Source organism: Pyricularia pennisetigena (genome assembly GCF_004337985.1).
Source record: "Pyricularia pennisetigena strain Br36 chromosome 4 map unlocalized Pyricularia_pennisetigena_Br36_Scf_9, whole genome shotgun sequence".
NCBI lineage: Eukaryota > Fungi > Ascomycota > Sordariomycetes > Magnaporthales > Pyriculariaceae > Pyricularia > Pyricularia pennisetigena.
The window spans coordinates 789,584-809,089 of NW_021940921.1; the positions used below are offsets into that span (position 1 = coordinate 789,584).

General features: G+C 53.8%; 5 protein-coding genes across 5 annotated transcripts; 4 read left to right on the forward strand and 1 right to left on the reverse strand.

The window, feature by feature from the left end:
• Positions 1-272: 272 nt before the first annotated feature.
• PpBr36_10230 (uncharacterized protein) lies at positions 273-1,558 on the reverse strand (the record flags this gene model as incomplete). Its single annotated transcript, XM_029897343.1, has 3 exons — positions 273-449; positions 559-1,090; positions 1,203-1,558. 3 exons carry the CDS (start codon positions 1,556-1,558, stop codon positions 273-275), a joined length of 1,065 nt encoding a protein of 354 aa, XP_029744358.1.
• A 3,075-nt stretch (positions 1,559-4,633) lies between these two features.
• On the forward strand, positions 4,634-6,671 carry PpBr36_10231 (uncharacterized protein; the record flags this gene model as incomplete). Its single annotated transcript, XM_029897344.1, has 3 exons — positions 4,634-5,067; positions 5,166-6,324; positions 6,432-6,671. 3 exons carry the CDS (start codon positions 4,634-4,636, stop codon positions 6,669-6,671), a joined length of 1,833 nt encoding a protein of 610 aa, XP_029744359.1.
• Positions 6,672-15,319: 8,648 nt separating this feature from the next.
• On the forward strand, positions 15,320-16,177 carry PpBr36_10232 (uncharacterized protein; the record flags this gene model as incomplete). Its single annotated transcript, XM_029897345.1, has 1 exon — positions 15,320-16,177. One exon carries the CDS (start codon positions 15,320-15,322, stop codon positions 16,175-16,177), a length of 858 nt encoding a protein of 285 aa, XP_029744360.1.
• A 640-nt stretch (positions 16,178-16,817) lies between these two features.
• On the forward strand, positions 16,818-17,123 carry PpBr36_10233 (uncharacterized protein; the record flags this gene model as incomplete). The annotated part of the gene is made up of 1 exon (XM_029897346.1): positions 16,818-17,123. The coding sequence occupies one exon, from the start codon at positions 16,818-16,820 to the stop codon at positions 17,121-17,123; it is 306 nt and encodes a 101-aa protein (XP_029744361.1).
• A 1,050-nt stretch (positions 17,124-18,173) lies between these two features.
• Positions 18,174-19,418, forward strand: PpBr36_10234 (uncharacterized protein; the record flags this gene model as incomplete). Its single annotated transcript, XM_029897347.1, has 1 exon — positions 18,174-19,418. One exon carries the CDS (start codon positions 18,174-18,176, stop codon positions 19,416-19,418), a length of 1,245 nt encoding a protein of 414 aa, XP_029744206.1.
• Between the last annotated feature and the right edge of the window lie 88 nt (positions 19,419-19,506).

The window sequence follows — 19,506 nt, forward strand, 5'->3', positions numbered from 1 at the left end:
TTCTGCGCTGCTCCACAATCTGATGTGCGGAGGAGCCAAAGAAAGCCAGAGAAGAGAAAAAAAGAAAAAAAAGAGAAAAAAAAAACTAACACGCAAGAAATAAAGTTATTCCAAAAATGAACTCTACCATCTTTTTGTCATGAAGCTTTTGGTGTTTGCTCCATACTGTACGGGAGAACTTCGGTAATGGCGGGTCCATCTCATTTTATCCTCCACCTTACTTGTTTCTTGCTTTTTCCCCCCAGAAGAAAGCCGTGCCAGTGATGTTCGTTCTAGACGTTGCTGATCTCCTTGCGCTGGTACGTGTTAGACCAGACGTCGCGGCGCGGCTGCGTCAGGCGCTTGAGGCCCATCCACGGCGTGTTGATGGGGCTCTCGCCCGTGTACAGGAATGCGTCGTAGATAAAGCCGCCGAGGAGGCAGCCGAAGAATGGAGCCACCATTGGGATCTAAGACAGCGATTTCAGGGGAGAATTTTAGCAAGGACGAAACACCAGCAGCAAGATAGATGTTCCCAGGAAAAAAAAAAAGAAAAAAAAAAAGAAAGAAAAAACGTACCCAAAAGTAGTACCCTCCGGCAGACCACACCTCGCTCCCGTACCCAAGCATGTAAGACACCAACCTCGGCCCAAAGTCGCGGGCCAGGTTGATGGCGTAGCCGGTCTCCCAGCCGAAGCAGGCGCCGATGCCAAAGATGAGGAAGAAGAGGGCGAGGGGCATGAGGTGGCCGGCGTCGTTGTCGACGAGGGCGTAGATGACGAGCATCAGGATGGCGCTGGCTACGACCTCGGAGAAGAACATGCCGGTGCGGGTCATGAAGGGCGCCGGGTACGTGCAAAAGACCCCCGCCGTGGCGTTCTCGCCCATCACCGTCCGCACGCCCTCGCCGCCCTCGAAAACGTCAAATGCCGACTTGTAGTTGCCGTACACGATGGCGGCGCCCGCCATGGCGCCCAGGATCTGCGCGACCGCGTAGATGGGGAACCGTCGCCAGGGGAACTTGCGGTATACGCAGTTGGTAAACGTCACGGCCGGGTTGATGTGTCCGCCTGATTTCATGGAGCAGTAGACGCCGAACATGACGCCGATTCTGTGCGGTGGTGGTTTTTTTTTTTTTGGACTTTAGTTTCAAACAATTTCAAGACACTATGCTTTATGTATTCCGCAAGGAAGTAAAAGGAAGGTTGATGAGAAAAACTCACCCCCATCCCCATGATATGCTCTGATATTCACCCTTGGTGCCCCTGCTCAGCACGACCTGCGCAACGACGCCGTCGCCAAACAGGATCAGCACCATGGTGCCGATGAATTCTGAAAACGCATCTTGCCAGATAGTCCGGACGCGGGTCCAGGCCAGCTCTGGTGGTACCGGACCGTTGCCGGGCGGGATGACGCTGTTCCTCGGATCGGCGACATCCTCGCGGTGCGACTCCTTGGTCGTCAGGTCCGACGAGCTCTCTTCCTTAGACATGAGGATGTTGGTCTTTTCAATCGTGCCGGGTGGGAAGGTTGCAGAGTCTGGCGTCTTGACGGTATATATCTCCGTGACGTGTGCCATGTTTATATAACCAAGCAAAGATTGATCTCAAGCCCGCGGGAAGGTGAGAGCTGGGAGAAGGATGCTAAAAAAAAAGATGGTGTGAAAAGGGGGTACAAACGGGGACTGTTGTGATACCGACGGCTAGACTTGGCTTCTGCTGGGCTGTCGTAGTGGTTGCATAAAAACCGATGTGTTAAAGGAGGAGGTGGCGTGAGTTGAGGAAGATGATACGTAGCGTACGCCCAGAGTCTTACCCTCAGTCACAGAGACACGGCAGCCTTTCTTTCTTGGAAACAAATAAAGTGTAACGTATTAACCCAAAAGGCCAAGAGACAAACAGAAGCTGCAAGAATCTCGCAATCTCTTTCAGGGTGAGACCGGGACGCCTTGACCGTTTATATCACATGCATGCCGTCGTCCCAACTCTTTTTTTTATCTTCGGAAAGGGAGGTGAGGGGGCAACAAGGTACTTAGTGACCCAACGGGAATGTGCAGGGGGTTTCCATTATCGGCGGAACGGACGATTACATACGACAGAAAAAGCAAAAGATGGAATAAATATCGAGAATAATAGAAAATAAAATCGTCCAATGTTTGTTGGGCAACGGAAGCAAGGGCCTAAGCACACACCACAGCGGGATGGGACGAAACTTGGGCTGAGTGGGAATATGGTTCAACGTATTAGGGCAGCGGTTCAAGCTTTTTCCGTCTATTGGAGCATGAGAAACGCGCATTGTTTCTCCCTAAACTAGTTTTTGGTGGCCTGAGGGCTGAATACGAACTTTGATAAACGAAGTACAGCGGTGGCTACGACTTGCTTTGATAAATGTTTCTATTCACTTAGACTCGGAAGACAGTTCGACGATAATCGACGCGAGAATGAATTTTTCTCAAAGTAAACGGTACGACATGAGGGAGAACCCCCATTGAGGGGTTTAGCTGGTACCAGGAGATCAGCACATGATCATGACAGACAGGCCACGGTTCTAAGATCAACGCCGTCATTCTTGGCCATGGGCAAAAGGGGGGGGCAAAAAAGGGTCAGAAACGGTCTGTCCGACCCCTCACAGAACCCAACTCCGTTGTCATGAGCCAAAGGGCGCTTAAGGGCTCTCCTCAGCTCATAACCCCCGTCTCCGCACCGGCGGCAACGGTCGTGAAGAGCAAGCGGCCGAGTCAAGCTTGCGCGTCTGGTATCCATCCCATGCCTGAAGGACGGCGGAAGCGAGGAGGAGAAGCATGATAAGCCAGATGGTTGCATTTTCAAAGTAGCCGAGGGATTCGGTTCAAGCCTCATGGTCGACCAGGTTCCTGTGCTCTGGCAGGCTTCTCACCGAGGTACATGCCTACGGCCAGAAGGAAGCTATCAAATCAAGCTTAGTTCTGCGACCAATTTGCCTCTCGGCGCTCATCCGGCCACCCGGGGCGTCACTTGAGGGGGGGGGGAAGGGCCATGGCGTGCAATTTTGATAGCACTGACCTAGAGAACGGAAGAAACATGGGGAAAGGAAGCGCCCTGCACAAACGGGGGTACAGACCGGACGTGGAAGGTAATACGACAGCATGCGGCGGGAAGTTCCTCTCTTTGCAATAGTGGCATCACATGAGAAGTGACATGCGGGTACAGGAGGATACTGACAGAAGACCATGGAGGCTTGTATGAGGGGCTTCACATGAACGAGGTGCATCATGCCGTTCCATTGGGTCATCAGCAGGAAATCAAAGAGGCAAGGCTTGAAGGATTGGCGAGTCGTACATACAAAGGTTGTACTGACGCAGTGGAAAGGGAAGAGGGAGGGATAAAAAGAATAAGGAAAACAATACTGCTACGCCGCTGATTACTGGCAGCAAAGACCCGGATTGGTCTCGGGACAGCCGCTGCACGGTGACGTTGAATTGGTAATTTGAGTGACGGGAGGGATGGAGTGATGACCATGACAATGTTGTTGAATCTTCATCGGCGAGAAACAAAAGCCCGGCATGCGTCGGTCTTGGGCGGAATCAAGAAATGTCCATGATGATGGATGATGCGCAGCGGTACATAGACAAGCCTATAGTCAATTTTCAATAGAATAGTACAGTTACAAACTAGCGAGATAAAAAATAAATCAACCCGTCGGTAAAAAAAAAAAAAAAAAAAAAGTCCAGAACATTTCCCCATCATCCACTTCCTATGTTATGCCAAGCAATAATGCCGGATGCCCCGGTCATCAGCAGGAGCGGGGAGGCAGAGAAAACGGACATTCATCGCCAAGCGACATGCCAACGTGGTACTCGAAAGCGGTGCTCTCCTCCAATCCTTTCCTGGACAAACATGTCCTCTTGCATGCGTCGCCCCCGCAGCCGAGAGCAGAGATCCAAGAAAGTCGCGTGTCATATATTGCTCCGTTTGCGACCGAGGGTGAGGAAATCCTCATGCGAGAAAGGGGGGGTGGATTCTAGGCATGGTTCTAGAGCAGGTGAGTAGCATATATGCAAGAATGAGGGGCTGTGTAATATTTTATTTTTTTTCTTTCCTTTGTTGGTCCTTTTGTGTGTGATGTCGTACCCGACCATGAATCCGATGCTTACTGTGGGCAGGTAATCCCCCTGTTGGTTTGTACCACGCATGCATATTCGGTTGTCTAAAGAGGTATTGGGAATGGGGATAGTAACTGGAATGGGAGTGAGGAGTCCAAAATGCGTTGCCACAATTGGGAGAGTGATCGGTGGGTAGGGAAAAAAAAAAAAACAAAGAAAAGTAACCCTGTCTTGATGTCGTTGGTATAAGTCCACCTTCAACGGGAAGATGTTTTAACCGACGTCTCTTTTTTTTCTTCTATGTGTGGATCAGCCGGCGCAAAATAGCAAATCCCCAGACCCCAGGAATTTAATCCCTGTAGATGAAAGCGGGACACCAGAAGCGCCTAGACTTGGCCAACCCACAATGTACGTTGCACATGGAGGCTCCTCTTTTTCTGTACGGTCCTGATACCCCATCTGAATAAATACGGAAAGGTATGAGTAAGATTTAGTTAGTCCAAGGCAAAAAGAAGAAATAATCACCACAGAAAAATAAGTAGCACTAAAAAAAAATTAAAAAAAAACCTGGGCATGGTCTGGTCTACGCTCCTGTGCTGCACGTGTCTCCCCGCACGCTCCTCCTCCGCGCCGAGCTACCCCAACTCTAAAGCCAATTCCTCGGGGTCGACTGAGAAAAGGGAGCAAGCTGAGCTACACGAGCGACCGTCTTCTCACATCACCACCACAAAATCGCCACCTTCAGCACCCAGACAGACAGCTTTCGTCCCAAGCTCGCAAACTCCTGTGAGGCAACATCAGAGAACTTTGGATTCAAGTATCAAAAGAGAAAACGTGGGCAGCATCATCACCAAAATGGGCGAGGTTTCACACCACAAGAGCTCGGGCTCTTTCGTAGGCGCCATCGATCAGGGCACGACCAGCTCACGCTTCCTCATTTTCAACACTGCTGGCGAGGTCGTCGCATCTCACCAGCTCGAGTTTAAGCAATACTATCCTCAGCCTGGGTAAGATTCCTTTTGCATCGTTGCAGTCAAACCAAGCACATTTCAAGTACACTCGCCAACAAGATACACAACTAACACAATCTCCATGGTCCGCACAGTTGGCACGAACACGACCCGCTCGAGATCGTGTCCTCGGTCGAGACGTGCATCGATGGTGCCGTCCAGGCCTTCGAGGCACAGGGCCACGACCCGCGGCAGATCAAGTCCGTTGGCATCACCAACCAGCGCGAGACCACGGTGGTTTGGGACCGCACGACAGGCGAGCCCCTGCACAATGCCATCGTCTGGACGGACGTGCGCGCCTCGGACCTCGTCCGCCGCCTCAAGCGACGCCTCGGCGCCTCGGAGCTGACGCAGCGCTGCGGCTTGCCCCTCAGCACCTACCCCTCGGTCAGCAAGCTCCTGTGGATGGTGGCCAACGTCGACAGGGTCCGCGAGGCCTACGACGCCGGCAGGCTCGCGTTCGGCACCGTCGACACCTGGCTTGTGTACCGGCTCAACGGCGGGGCCGACAGGAACGTCTTTGTCAGCGACCCCAGCAACGCGAGCAGGACCATGTTTATGAACATCCACTCGCTCGAGTACGACGAGGACCTGATTGACTTTTTCCGCCTCGACACGGAAAAGGTCGCGCTGCCCACCATCGTCCCCTCGTCCGACCCCAAGGCCTACGGCTCCCTGGCCGGCACGTCCCTCAAGGGCGTCCCCATCACGGGCTGCCTGGGCGACCAGTCGGCGGCCCTGGTCGGACAAAAGGCCTTTGCGCCCGGCTTGGCCAAGAACACGTACGGCACCGGCAGCTTCATCCTGATGAACGTGGGCGAGAAGCCCGTCATCTCGACGCACGGGCTGCTGACCACGGTCGCCTTCGACTTTGGGCCCGGGCGGCGCTTCTACGCGCTCGAGGGCAGCATCGCCGTGGCCGGGTCCAGCGTCAAGTTCATGGTGGACAGCTTCAAGTTTGCCGAGTCGAGCGCCAAGTTCAGCGCGCTGGCCGAGTCGGTCCCGGACAACGGCGGCGTCGTCTTCGTCACGGGCTTCAGCGGCCTCTACGCCCCTTACTGGTACGACGACGCCAGGGGCACCATCTTTGGCATCACGAGCTACACCACCCCGGCCCACGTCGCCCGCGCCACCCTCGAGGCCACCTGCTTCCAGACAAAGGCCATCCTGGACGCCATGCACAAGGACAGCGGCAAGGCCCTGGAGGAGCTCGCCGTCGACGGTGGCATGTGCAACTCGGACTTGACCATGCAGGTATGCTGTCGAACTTGAGTCTTTTTTTTTTTCAAATCGCCCCCTAGCAGCAAAAAAAAAAGGAAAACATGTTTTTTTGCTGACATTATTCTTACCTCGTCACTCAGACCCAAGCAGATCTCATCGGGATGCCCGTCAACCGGCCGCAGATGCGTGAGACCACGGCCCTGGGTGCCGCAATCGCCGCCGGCATGGCCTCCGGGGTGTGGAAGACATTTGAAGACCTCAGCAAAGTCAACACCGAGGGCAGGACGTTGTTCAAGCCGCAGATCTCACCCGAGGAGAGCTCGAAGCGCTTTGCACGGTGGGAGAAGGCCGTAGAGATGAGCAGAGGATGGATGTCTTGATTTTTTTCTTTTTTTTTTTTCGTTGGCTGTCTCTTTTTTCTTTTTCTTCTTGCTGCTGGGTGTTTTTGCATAGTTCTTGGCGTGCTATATTTTGGTGGTTATCTTTACCTTTTAGGACTTGTTGTGTGATTTCATTTATTCAACGATAATGACATGACGTTCTTTTGCATTGCTCATGCGGGAACAGGTCGGGTATATATGCCTGCTCGTCAGTAGCAATGACCGACCTTATCGTGCAACCTGGATTTGTCGATAACAAGGCATTTTCAACTTATTCGAGGTGTCAGAGTCAGTAAATCATTTGGATTATATTCTTCAAAACCTTGACCACAATAGTATACAAAGCCTCATCGACCCTGAAGACATGAGTTTCGATAAGCAGCTATGTATTCATCGGCTTGTAGCTTGCCAGAGGTACTGGCTTCAAACTCATGTATTCATTACATGAGCTCCTGGCAGCTTTTTGAAGTTTACCCGAGGGACTTCGATACCGCCTGTCTTATGTTAAAAACTTACAAGTGTGTCATTCGGGATGTGTGGTTGCACGCACCACCTTGCAGCACGACAACAAAATTACCGAAGAAGGTTTGTACTGATATACTGTAAATTTGTAATTCTCCAGGCTAGCTTCCGGAAAATCCCGACCTTATGCCTGGCGAAGCCGTTTCAAGCCAGATCGAACTGACCGTTACGGCACAATTCCAGAGTGCTTCTTGCTAACTACATGATTGTTTCACTTTCGACATTACCTGTGCTACCTCTGTTTTTATGTCCCGCCTTGCTCATTGTGTTTATAACTCAACCCCATAGTTTTAGCCGCCCCCAAAAAAATGCTGGTTTTAGTTACAAATACAAAATGCATAGGTGGTTTTTCAGGGTGAGGCGGTATTCTCAAGCACCAAGGCTCTATCGACGCAGCTTGTTGATGACGTAAAATTACACCAATTAATGATAGGGCTAGACTGCCTATCCACTAGGAAAGTGGAGGTTCTGTGAATGTTTTAGGAGTAATGAATGTGGATAAGAAGAATAAAAGCAAGCAAATAGAACATAAAGAAACAGGTTGACAAGTCTGTCGGACTCTCAGGTTACTCAAGCGTTCCTTGCACCCAGCATCATGCTGTATGGTTCAAAAGCTGCTCGCATTCGCTCAAAATTGGCAATAGGAGGTGTCCAATCGTGCATTTTCTAGACTAAAATCGAATAGTAGTAGTAGTAGTATTAGTTAACGCCGGGCTCGGCCCGGCTTGTTAGCCGGCCGTTAGCAACCTCCCGAGGGGTATCTCGGCGCGCGTTCTATCTTCTTTATTTACACAGGGGGAAAACAAGGAGGGCAGAGGCGGATCGTGCCTGACCGGGTTCGGGCCCGGTCCTGCTTAGGGGGTTAGTTCACTGACGCGACCCCGTGCCTAAGGTGCACGGAGGGTTCGTCTGACGGCTTGTGCCGTGAAGTGTGGGTGAAAAGGCAGTAAGTCTATTCCTCGTCAGAGTTCGAGTCGTTTACGATCGGTGTCCCTAGGCGTAAAGTGCGTTCGTGGCGCGCGGGGCGCTGGCGGGCCGCTCTGGGGCGGGCGCTGAAGTAGTTGGTGGCTATCGAAAACGCCTCAAAGCTTTTCGGTTGCCCGAAGCTTGTCTGGAAGAATTTCCAGCGTTGGGCGCGATTTGGCGGCCCGGCCGGCCGGTCGTTATCAGGCCACGGCCAGTTTCTCCACACCGCCCGCGAATAGCGGCAGTGCACCGGGTGCTCAGGGGAGGTCCGCTTCCAGCACCAGGCACACGAGGTGTTTGCATCCTGGTGGTTGAAACGGTCATGGTAGGCTTTGAAATCGCCGTGGCCGGTCCTCATGGCCAAATAATGGCCCAGTAGGGGTCTTGGCAAACGCAGTTCCTCGGGCTCCTTTCTCGGTGTGTATTGGAATTTCCATTCCCTATATGCGGGGGACCGTTCACAGAGTTCTTTACGCCACCAGTCCTTCTCTATATTCGAAAGAATGGCTCTGAGGACCGTGCCGGCACCGCTATACGTGGTTTGCTGAGCCCTCGGGTCTGGGTCCGGCGGTCCGGCGGAGCCGGCCTTGGCCAGCTCGTCAGCCCGGTCGTTTCCCGGGATTCCCTGGTGCCCAGGGCACCAACGGACCCGAACCTCGGTACCTTGTTTTCGGAGTAGATCGACAAGGTCATGGAACTCCAGAAAGGCCCATTGGGACGAACGCGGCGCGTCGCCTCTAAGACCCCAAATAACCGAGGTGCTGTCCACACAAATCCAGATCCGGGCGCCTGGCTGGGCCTTGGCTGCCGCCTGTAGCCCTCTTAGGGCGCCAATCGCCTCGGCGTCGAAAACGTGGCTTTCCGGCGTAATAGATGCGGAGCCTGCGGCAAATTCCAGGCCCGCCCTAAAAGCGGCCCATCCGTACCCTATTTGGACGCAGTTGTTTTCGTGTTTTTCCGAACCATCCGTATATACCACGATATCGTCAGGTGATACCATGTCCAGCCATTCGATAAAGCGGCGGGCCGCTTCCTCTTTCGGGACTCCTCCGGTGGGGTCAGTGCGAGAATCCGGGGCATTGCGAGGTGCGCGCAACTCTAGTCTCCGGATCCGCGGGAGAAGTTGTGCAGCCGTTTGCAGGGTCGTGGCCGAATGGCCCGAGTTGCGGGCACGAGGTGTTTCACGCAGGCGGCTGACAAGGGGGTGCCCCTTGTCCGCGAGCCTTAGTCGGGCGCCGTATTTCAGGCGGGTGTAGGCCAGCGCGACGCGGGCCGAGGGTAGTCCTGCGTCCCTGAGAACAGTGGACGAGGGGGTGGTTTTATACGCCGGGAGGATTGCCCGTGCCGCTAAAACCAGCGGTTTGTTCAGTGCTTTGAGGAGTCCTCTTTGCTTGTGCGCTGGGTTGTACCATGCCTCGGCTGCGTAGGTGGCCGAGGAACCCACGCATGCCACCGCTGCCTTGCGAAGTGCAGCCGCAGGCGGTCCGTATCTTACTGCCCCAAAGCTTTTGAGGTGAGCAGCGACCGCCATTGCTTTGGCAGCCCTTTCGGCCACGTGGCGGCGCCCGTCTAGCCGTCGGCTGAACCAAAAGCCAAGCCAACGCATGCCCGGGTAACGCTCGGCCCCGGAGGCGCTTTGTCCGCGTCGACCGCCCGGTAGTTGGACCGGGGTAACCGTTCTACCATTAATCCGGATTTCCGGGTTGCGACCGTGCCTTTTCTTAGTGATATGGATCACCTCTGTCTTTTCCGCTGCAAAATGGATTTTCTCTTCCGCCGCAATTTCGTGCATATCCCGGAGTTTATCTTCCAGCCAACGTACGTTCTCCTCCAACGAGGGTGACGATTTCCATGTAAGCACGTCGTCTGCGTATGCCAGCCGCCACTTCGCACCGTTTTTGACGAGGTACGCCAGATATAGCATATATAGGATCGGGGAAAGGGGAGACCCTTGCGGGGTGCCGCACCCAAGCCGCCTAAAGCCCGTGGTCGTACCCTCCAGCCGGACTCGGGCCTGGCGGCCGCTTAAAAAGTTAATCACGAACCTAAGGAGCATTTTACTAAACCCGAGGCTCCGCATTTTCCGTATCAATCGCCCATGGAGGAGGGCGTCGAAGGCGCCTTGGACGTCGCATGCGACAAGGGTGACTTCCTCCCCGCGAGCTAAAGCCTGCTCGATATCGTGGGCGAGGGCACAAACCAGATCCGTCGCCGATCGTTTGGGTAGGGCACCGCCGTGGGTGCAGCTAAGGAGCCCGTTGTCGTGTATGGCCCAAGCTATCCGGCGTGCAACGAGCCTCTCGAGGCCTTTTCCGATGCAGGAGAGGAGGGCTATAGGCCGCCAGGATCGAACGCTGCTCCGGTCTTTCTTCCCCGTTTTCGGTAGCATCGCGACTTCGGCCTTCTTCCAAGGCGCTGGGAAATGTCCGAGTTCCAGGCAACGTTGGTAGAGCCTGCGCACCGGCTCGGCCAACGAAGCCCATCCGGCTTTTAGTAGCCGGACGGTCATTCCGTCGATGCCCGGGGACGTGCTCGTAACCCCAATGCAGGAGCGCTCCGCCTCTTCCGCACTAACCTGGGTGTCCCAAGGGATTTTAGCCTCGTCCGGCGACCAGGCCTCCAAGGGGTCTCCCTGCAGGTCATCCTCCGCCGAAAATCGGCCAAGCACCTCCCGTTGCAGTGCTTCCGCTTTTGCTAAAGGCTCGCTCACTTGCTCGCCGTTAATAACCAGCGGCGGGGACCGGAGGCGTGGTCCGGCTCCCAGCCAGCCCACCATGTTCCACAAATCCTTATCGTCGCGCAGTTGGTCGATCCGGTGCCTCCAGTACTCCCGCTTCGCGGCCCGCACCCCTTTCGTGTAAGCTTTCTCCTCGGCAGAGGCGTTTGCCCTATTTACAGCGCTCCGCTTAACCCGCTGAAATTCGGCCCAAAGCCGTTGGCAGTTTTCGGTCCACCAGGGAGCCGAGCTGCCCCTTTTTCCCGCCGGCGTACCCACGACCCACGTCACTTGCTCCCATAAAGTTGTAAATTCAGCTACCCACGCGTCCAATGCGTAGCCATCGGCCGCGGATCCCGGGTCCGGCATATCTTGCATGCCAAAAGCAAGTAGCTCCGCGAACTTTGGTAGCCGGTCGTCCCTAACTGAGACGTTGACCGCCTCCGGGCGGGGGACGCCGCGCGTCCGCAGCGTGGTATAAAGAGATTCGTGGTCGGAGCCTGTGTAAAGACTGCTGTCAACCACAGTTACCGTGCTGGGGAGGTTGGAAAAAACCATATCCAGTAAACCCCCGTCGCGGTGGGTGGGCACGCCGATATTTCCTGTAAAATGCATGCCCTGGGCTTGCGCCCATGCCGTCAGTTGATCCCCTCCGCGTGCGTCTGTGCGGCCTGGCTGGTATGCAGCAGCCGCTACGTTAAAATCGCCGCCTATCACCGTGGGTCCATTTGGCACGGTATTGCATACCATTTCCAGCGCGGCCTCAGTACCCGGAGCCCTATATACGTTAATAAACAATATTCCGTTAATTTCGAGCCAAAGTACGTCCCGCGTATTTTGGCCCTGCGGTAACCGTCGTTGTGCGGCCCCTAGGGCTGCCCCCTTCTTGACGTAGGTGAGCACCCGGGGCCGGAGCCCAGTCATGGCTTCGTAAGTGCTCGCGTGCCATTCGTCCACTGGCGCAAAGACATCATAGCCCGGGTGCGTTTGTGTAGTCGTCTTTAGCCCGCACCATGGCTCTTGGACGTTAACCAGGTCCACTTCTCTCTGGTGGCATAACTCCAACAGGCTCAGATGCACACCCATCCTTTTGCCTACGTTGGCCCAAACTACGTCGAGGCGTTCCCGCTGCATGTTGCCGAGCGAATATTTCGTCATATCAATCGATGGGTTGCTTCCAAGTCTATCACATCAGCGGGGCAAGGTTCGGCAGCCGCTGCGTCCTCCTCTATTTCGGCTGCCCAAACGATCTCGTCTTGCACGCGTTCCTGTTCAGCCTGCAGGAAGTTGCGGATGTCCGCCCCTGCCGCCTCGCATGGCCGCGCTCTTTTGTTTGAAATGCTCGATCGGGAGCTCGAGGTTTGCGAATGCTGCGATGAGGTGCTTAGGACCGGGATTGCAGGTGCTGGCTTTCGGCGGGCCGCCTCAGCCCGGTCGTTGATAATCGCGGCACGGTTGGCACGTCCGATTCTGCGGATCCCCTTTAGTTTACGCTGTGAAGGTCGTTCAAGCTTCCCATTTACCACCAAAGGTCGGGCAGGGCAGTTCTCATGTCCGGATGGGAAATGGCCGTGGCAGTTAACGCATTTGGGGGCTGCCTTGCACGGCTCTTCCTCTGTCGCATGTTTTGCTTCACCACATATGCCGCAACGCGCTTGCCGTACGCAGCGACGTATTTCGCAATATCCCTGGCAGCCATCGTGGTGGTGTGTAATTTTGCGTGACTTTTCAACCTTCCGCGCACGCCCCGACACCCCAAAAAGCTGAAAAGGCTTTACGGGTTGGAGGAAAGACACTATCCACGTGCCCTCAGCCGTATGCGGGTCGTATCCATGCCTGGAAATGTGCCAGTTGACTGGCTGCTGGCCTGCTGCCACGGTAATCTCCTCCTGGATTACATCATGTACGTCCTTTCTTCCGTCCAGGCAATTGAGCGTTCGGGGCACTCCAGAGACGGCGTATGTGTGCCAGGTTGTCGGGACAGTGACTTCCCGCGCGTCCAATGCGTCCATAATGGCCTTGACTGCGTTGGGGTTGAGGAGTTTTTGCCGTGTTTCCTCAGAGGCCACCGTAACACCCCAGCCCGTGGGGGTACGTTTGGCGTTTGGGATTTCACTGTGTGGCACCGAGACCAATTCGGCCAATTTGGTGGTTACCGCGTATGGCTCCCTCGTCACCATCCGCAATTTGTCATTTACGCGGATCAGGATGCGGTTGGCCGGCTGTTCTGTCAAACGTTTCGGGGCTTGGGGGCGGTCCCGGCCCGATTGGGAGGGAGCTGCGGAGCTGTCAGGTGCATTGCCGGGCGTCGTACGTATCGGGTACGAGCGCGTGGCCGGGGTTAAAATTCGCATTGGGGCCGCCGCTGGTGGCGTGGCGGCTCGCTCGGCCCATGTGACCGATTTTTTAATGGGCGTGCCTTTGCCTTTAGAGGCCGACGACGCCGTGCCCGTCCTTGTAATTAAGATGCTGCGCCTTTCGCTGGAACTGGTCGGCGAACGCGACGGAGAGCGCGAACGCTCTTTTTCAGGGAGGGTGCGACTGAGGAACCAGCCGCTGATCACATCGTCAAGTTCGAGAACAATTCTCCTAAGCGCGGCGTCCTCCGGGGCCTGTAAGCTTTCGAGCTTGGCTGCAAAAACCTCTTCGAGCCAGCTGCCGACTGTTTCCACGTTTTCCAGCTCCTGTTGCAGTGTTTTGATGGCCAGGGCCGGGAGGCTGGAGTACCTTCCGCGGCCGGCCGGCTCAGGCGCGTTAGCGGTGCGCGTGTCGAGAGATACGTGTTCCGACTCGGCCTGGCCCTGCGGAAAAGCCTGCGGCGTGCTCTGCGGGCGCGCGCGGCGGTTTGAGACCTCTGGTGAGGCCATGACGACCGGCGCCCGGAGGGCGAAAATTCTTCAGCTGTTAAGCTTATTGGTGTGTTTGGGTGTGAATCGCTAACAAAGGTGGGTCTGACCCATGAATGTGGAGGATGCTTGGACTAAAATCGAATAAAGGGATTTCTAGCTCCTTGAAGCGCTGGGATAGATTGGTGAGACTAACCCTAACCCAGAGCCTATCAATGCCACAAGCAGGTTCAGTTGACCATATTCTAACCGGACAGGTCCAGCCAAACGCATTAGCTCGCTTTGTCCTATGCATGGTGTTGTTGCCGTGAGAGGAAGGAAGGGTCAGGACTCAATTCAATATCCAAACCTACTGAATGGCGACTTGCGACTGCAGGATTCAGCAAATTGGTGCTGGTTGGGCTGCGTCCAGGAATGGAAATTTGTTATCCCCAGATTCTTCGTCCTTATTTTCATATTATTGCGATGATCCTTTCGAAGGCTTGCTTCAGAGCGCGTGGCTTGCGCCATTATACAATTGCCACTTTGCTGCAGAATGAATTTCCCGCTGCGATAAACCAGCAAACAGTCAACTGACTGCGCATGATTCATGCTCCTATAAAACTCCCCAACTCCCTTTGTTTGTATTATACAAATCATATTCAGGGTCTCCCATGCTCTGCGGCCAAGACACCTTAAATGCAGTAAGCTTTTTGGTTATCTAGTTCTTAGTTTATTGTTACTTGAGTTGCCCGTAGGTGTGATCGCGGCTCAATGTCTTACCAATACGATCCGCTCGGAGAGTTACGTCGTTTAAGCTCCACGTGCGAATAACTACTAACTCTGGGCTTGATTCCATGTTCCAGACAAGGCGGAAAATCCAGGAAGACCGTTGCTTTTCACTGCCACAAGATCACCAGTGTGGCCGTGAAAGAAAGAATTTTTGACAAATGCCAGTGATCAAAGGAAGGGGAATCAACAGCTGCATAGCGGTCAAACAATAAAATGTAAGGATCCAGCATGTTTCGGTCTGGAATCTATGCCTTGTCAGGCCACCCCCCAAAGGATTTAGACGATACTAGGCACAATGTGTTGGCGAACAAGCTTAGTCCAGGCTAGTCCCGTAACCTTACCTGGGTTTCGGACTTTTTTTTCTCTCTCTCTTACTCTCTCGCACACATACAACACACTGCCAATGGCCTAAGCGCCAGCCTGAAAAAGCCATGAGATGAAAGAGGAATTGAAATTTGACGCTTTGACCGGACCCTTCCCCCGGAGTGGTCGTCTGGTGATTTTGCTTCTTTCATCCCGTCTCAGTGTGTCTGGCTCGATCTTTATACCGCCGAGGGAAGCCTTTACAAGGTTTTGCTTGGAGCATTTTTTGGTGTGCAATGCCGCAGCCCCATGCTTAGGCATGTCTGAGACCAACACCAATATGCGAGTATGCAAGGTCGAAAAGAAATTTCTTGTCAGGATTAGCCGAATGCTCTGCGCTCTATGGACAATCCTCTGCCATTTACCTATTCTTTCCGCTCCACTCATTCGGAATCGCATGCTGACTTGATTTCCTTTTTTTTTTTTTGAAAAAAAAAAACCAAAAAAAAAACAAATAATAAAAAATGTCATCACACAGCCCCCGAGGCCGTCGCCGACGGGATAGCTACGATGACTACAACTACAGAAGCCAATATAGTCGAAACCCACCTCCCCAATACCAAAAAGACGACCGATACCCAGCCTACGACCGCGGCCGCCAGTGGTACGACGACAACTACGCCTACCGTCACGAGTCCTACGACAACGACCGCAACAGCAAGCAGACGACCAAGCAGGCCGAGAGGCGCAAGCCCAGAAACAGCTCCCTCAAGGAGGTGACCAGCAGGATCAAGGACCTGGTCGTGCGCTCGACGTCGCGCAAGCGGGAGTCCTCTCCGGACGCCAAAAGCGACGTGACCGCGGCGTCGAGCCATACCCGCGCCGCCCAGAGAAGCCTGAGCCTGGCCGACTCGAGCCGCCGTCACAGTCTCAGCCGCAGTCGGAGCCGCAGCAGGAGCGTGGGCAGTCACGCCAGCTCGGTGCACACACGCGCCACCACAAAGAGCCGTGGGGCAAAGACGTCGGGGGCCAAGAGCGAGCGCGGCGGCGACAAGACCAGAAAGCGAGACAAGAGCAGTCACGGGCGGGAGCTTGACCACAGCGAGAGGATCAAGCAGGCGCTGCTGGCGGGGCTGGCCGCGGGGGCAGTGGAAGCGATCCGTGTGCGGAACGAGCCGGGGCCGTGGAGGGGCCCAAAGGGGAAGAGGGTCGTGACGGCGGCGTTTTCGGCGGCGGCGATCGAAGCGGCGATAGATAAGCATCCTGATCACAACCCCAACAAGAAGGCTGTGATCGCGAGACTCGGTGGACTGGTGATGAGTCGGCTGATCAACGGGCCGACGGAGAAGAAACGAAAGGGGAGGTCCGGGAGGAGAAGATGACAACGCAGTGAGGATTACAGACACGGTGACTGGTGTACAAACAGCGAACAGGATAGCGGCGCGAGCCTTTGGGAAAAATATATGGCGTTGCAGTTTCGGATCGTGACAGTAATTGTTCGTTTGTCTCTCAAATTCGCAGCATACCACTACTCGGCCAATGACTTCTTGTGAGTCTCCAGTTGTGTCCATGGATGATTTTTCGTATTGTGTGAGCACAGCTGAGCGTCCTAGGAACTCGAGGTTGTGTGAAGAGCTTGAATTCAGGGCGCTAAACAAATCATCGACCCATTCAAGGAGACGTGTGGATGGTGCCACGTCATTTTCGCTTGATTTTGTCATTTGAATTTGTTTACCTATATACAAAGAAATAAAAACTGAGATCAAAGACCTCCATCCATCTAGGAACACATAGAGGCGCAGGATTGTTTTGTTTGAACTCTTGTATGAAGTTTTCACTGACTTCGGGTGCTTGTGGATAATTTTAGGTATAGATTGACACACAAGCTGCTGGCAGGCCACTAAGCATAAAATCCCACCGAGTTCCCACCTATTCAAAAAAATACCAAATTGGCCGGGAGATGAGCTCTGGGTAGCACAGGGCCAAAAATTATTCCTCAAAAAACACGCGTATTTTGCAGCAATGACTAACGGCGCACCCCACGCGGCAACAGAGCCGCTGCTCAACAGCAAGCAACGAAGCGGCTTGGCCTCAGTCCACCACTCACTCAAGAACGCGCAAGCTCAAGTTTCGCTGCTCCTCGACCAAGTCGCCGATATCGCAATCAAGAATATGCTGACCGAGTTGGCTGATGATGTAGACGTGGTGATTAAGAGTGTGGACGACATTGGTGCCAGCGCTGCTCACCCTGACAAACGGGTCAGGATTTATGATCCAAGGGATCCCGAGTTTCAAGCGACCCAGGCGAAGCTCAGTCGACAAGAGTAAGGGAATGTTTAAAGTCCCAAAGGCGACTTCTGCAATACGCGTTTGGCGTATTCATGGCGGTTGACAGTGTCAGTGGCGGCACAAGTTACAACTGAACGGTCTATAACTCTTTCTGCTGATTTCCAAAGGTTCGGTATAAGCTCAGGTAGCAGCTCAGGAAATTGCCAGTAAACATATTTTGCTGCTACTTTGGCCTCTTTGCTGCGGAAAGTTGAAACTGCTTGAGTGTGATTAATGTAAAATTATGCCCTGCACTGGGGGTGCGTTGGGCCTATTGGGAAGTTTTCAGTGATACATGATGAGTTCTACGCCAAGGATGAGTGGTATTGAGCATTGCTTCCAGCCAAACAACAATCAAAATGTTGTAGTCTCAACTAAGTACGCTATACCTCATCTTGGCTGGGCAAGGTGTTCTTTTTCAATGAATTTTAATCAAGACTGACTTCGTCAAAAGACTGCAAGTATCAGAGCTGGTTCCTTCCAGCTGCCTCCGGTACCGGAGCCGCAAATACCACGCTGCCTAGTCTGCAAGTCGTGCCTTCCTAGTTTGGAATCTTCCCAACTGATGCTCAGCTTGGCTTTAGGCTGCCGGAGGTGAGAGTGATTTCTGCTTCTCAAAACTGAGTTTTCTGATCAGGCTGGCCTCTTCTCATCAACTATTTGCTTACCCAGAGAGCAGGAAGCCAGCCCTTCTTTTCAGTGCGCCATCCTCCAGGAGTCTCTTACCACTCGTTTTGTATTATTACTTCAACTTCGGCTTTGCCATCTCGGGCTTTGTCGTAGTTGATGCTACAATCAAATCCCTTTGTCTCGACCTGTAACAGCCATCTTTTGACACAAAGTTTGACTATTTATCACTGGTAGAGGTACTGTTGCTACGGTTCTATTGTGTTTATCACTGTCAATAACAGCATCATCAAACTCTCACAAGTAAGATGTACTATGCCTGCGCGAGACAGCTGCAATAATGGCCGCAAACTCCAGCCAAGAAACAGCCTTGACTAGTGATAGTAACGAGCAGTGTTCCTAGCGCAGGTTTCAATCGATAGCATGGTCAGGAAGAACCGGCGCCGCCGAGCAACGCCCCCAGGCGACCGGAGAACGCGTGTCCGCCTCGATGACGAGGGCCTGCGGCCGCAGGACTGCTGCGAATCAGCAATTGTCTATCGCACAAACCCTTTTGCAGCTTTCAATGCTCCTACAAACTTCGGATTCAGTCATGACATAGCGACCAGCAACATGTCCCCATCGTCAGTCGAGTATCGCATGAGCGTCTTGTTTCCGCACGGGATCAAGATCCGCGACACCCCCAGGTTCTACGATCCGAACGACCACTTCGACACGAATCCCACCCACGGCAATTTTCATCGCATCCCGAAGGAAGATGGAGAGTTGTCTGCCCACGGCCTAGCTGAGGTTTGGGTCGCGCCATCGCTACTGAAAGACTTCATTCAGAGCTATAATGCCTTGTTGAGATGCCCACACGCCTCAATCGAAACAAAAAAGGCTGAAGTCATGAGCCTCCTCTTTCGGAGGACCAGTTATGGTCTCCCGCCACACGTTTGGAAAGCAATGAACTGCTTCCAGATCGAGAGACGACTGGGCACCCGCCTGGCCACCCCGAACACCGGCTTCGGGAGCAACCCTACGAATGCTGCCTCTCCTCCCATCATTCAACCTTGCACCTACAGCCTGGTTGACAGTGATCCTTCCGACTGCAGCTACTGGATCCAGACGCTCGGCTTTGGGAGAGGCTGGTCGGAGTCGTTTATTGGGCTGACACTGCAATTGGATAATCGAATCATCTTGCCCTATCTCACCGTTGAATTTTGGCGCGAAGGCGAAGGCGAGTTTGGCTGTGTGAACAGGATGGCTAGAAACGCGGGGATCGCCCTTTACAACAGATACCTTCTGCGTGAGAGGTCGGTTACTAGGTTGGTCGAGGAGCCAACTTGGGACGCCCGAGACACTGGCGATCCTTTACAAGATATCAAGCATTATGGTATCGTCATGTCGGAGACGGGTTTTACTGTGCGAGTGTTCCAACCCGACAGGCCCGGGAGCGAGAGTGGTGTACAAGGCAATTTAAAGACTGATACTTGCAGAAACCTCACTGGACTTATGAGGTGGACGGGATGCACCGCATTTGAGATGATGTCCGGTACTCTACGACAGCAAGCTTCAGTTTGGTACCTGCTGAGCTGGGTAAACGAGATTCATCGCTGGGCGATCGGAGCTTATGCCCCTGGTTGCGCTCGTGATATCGATCGCTGCATGGCAAAGAGGCCGTGGTGACCAAGACGGAGTGATTTTATCGCTCGGGAACCTGAGAGGTTTGGTATGCCATGAGGTGTTATTTGATTCTTTTTCTTTTTCTTTTTTT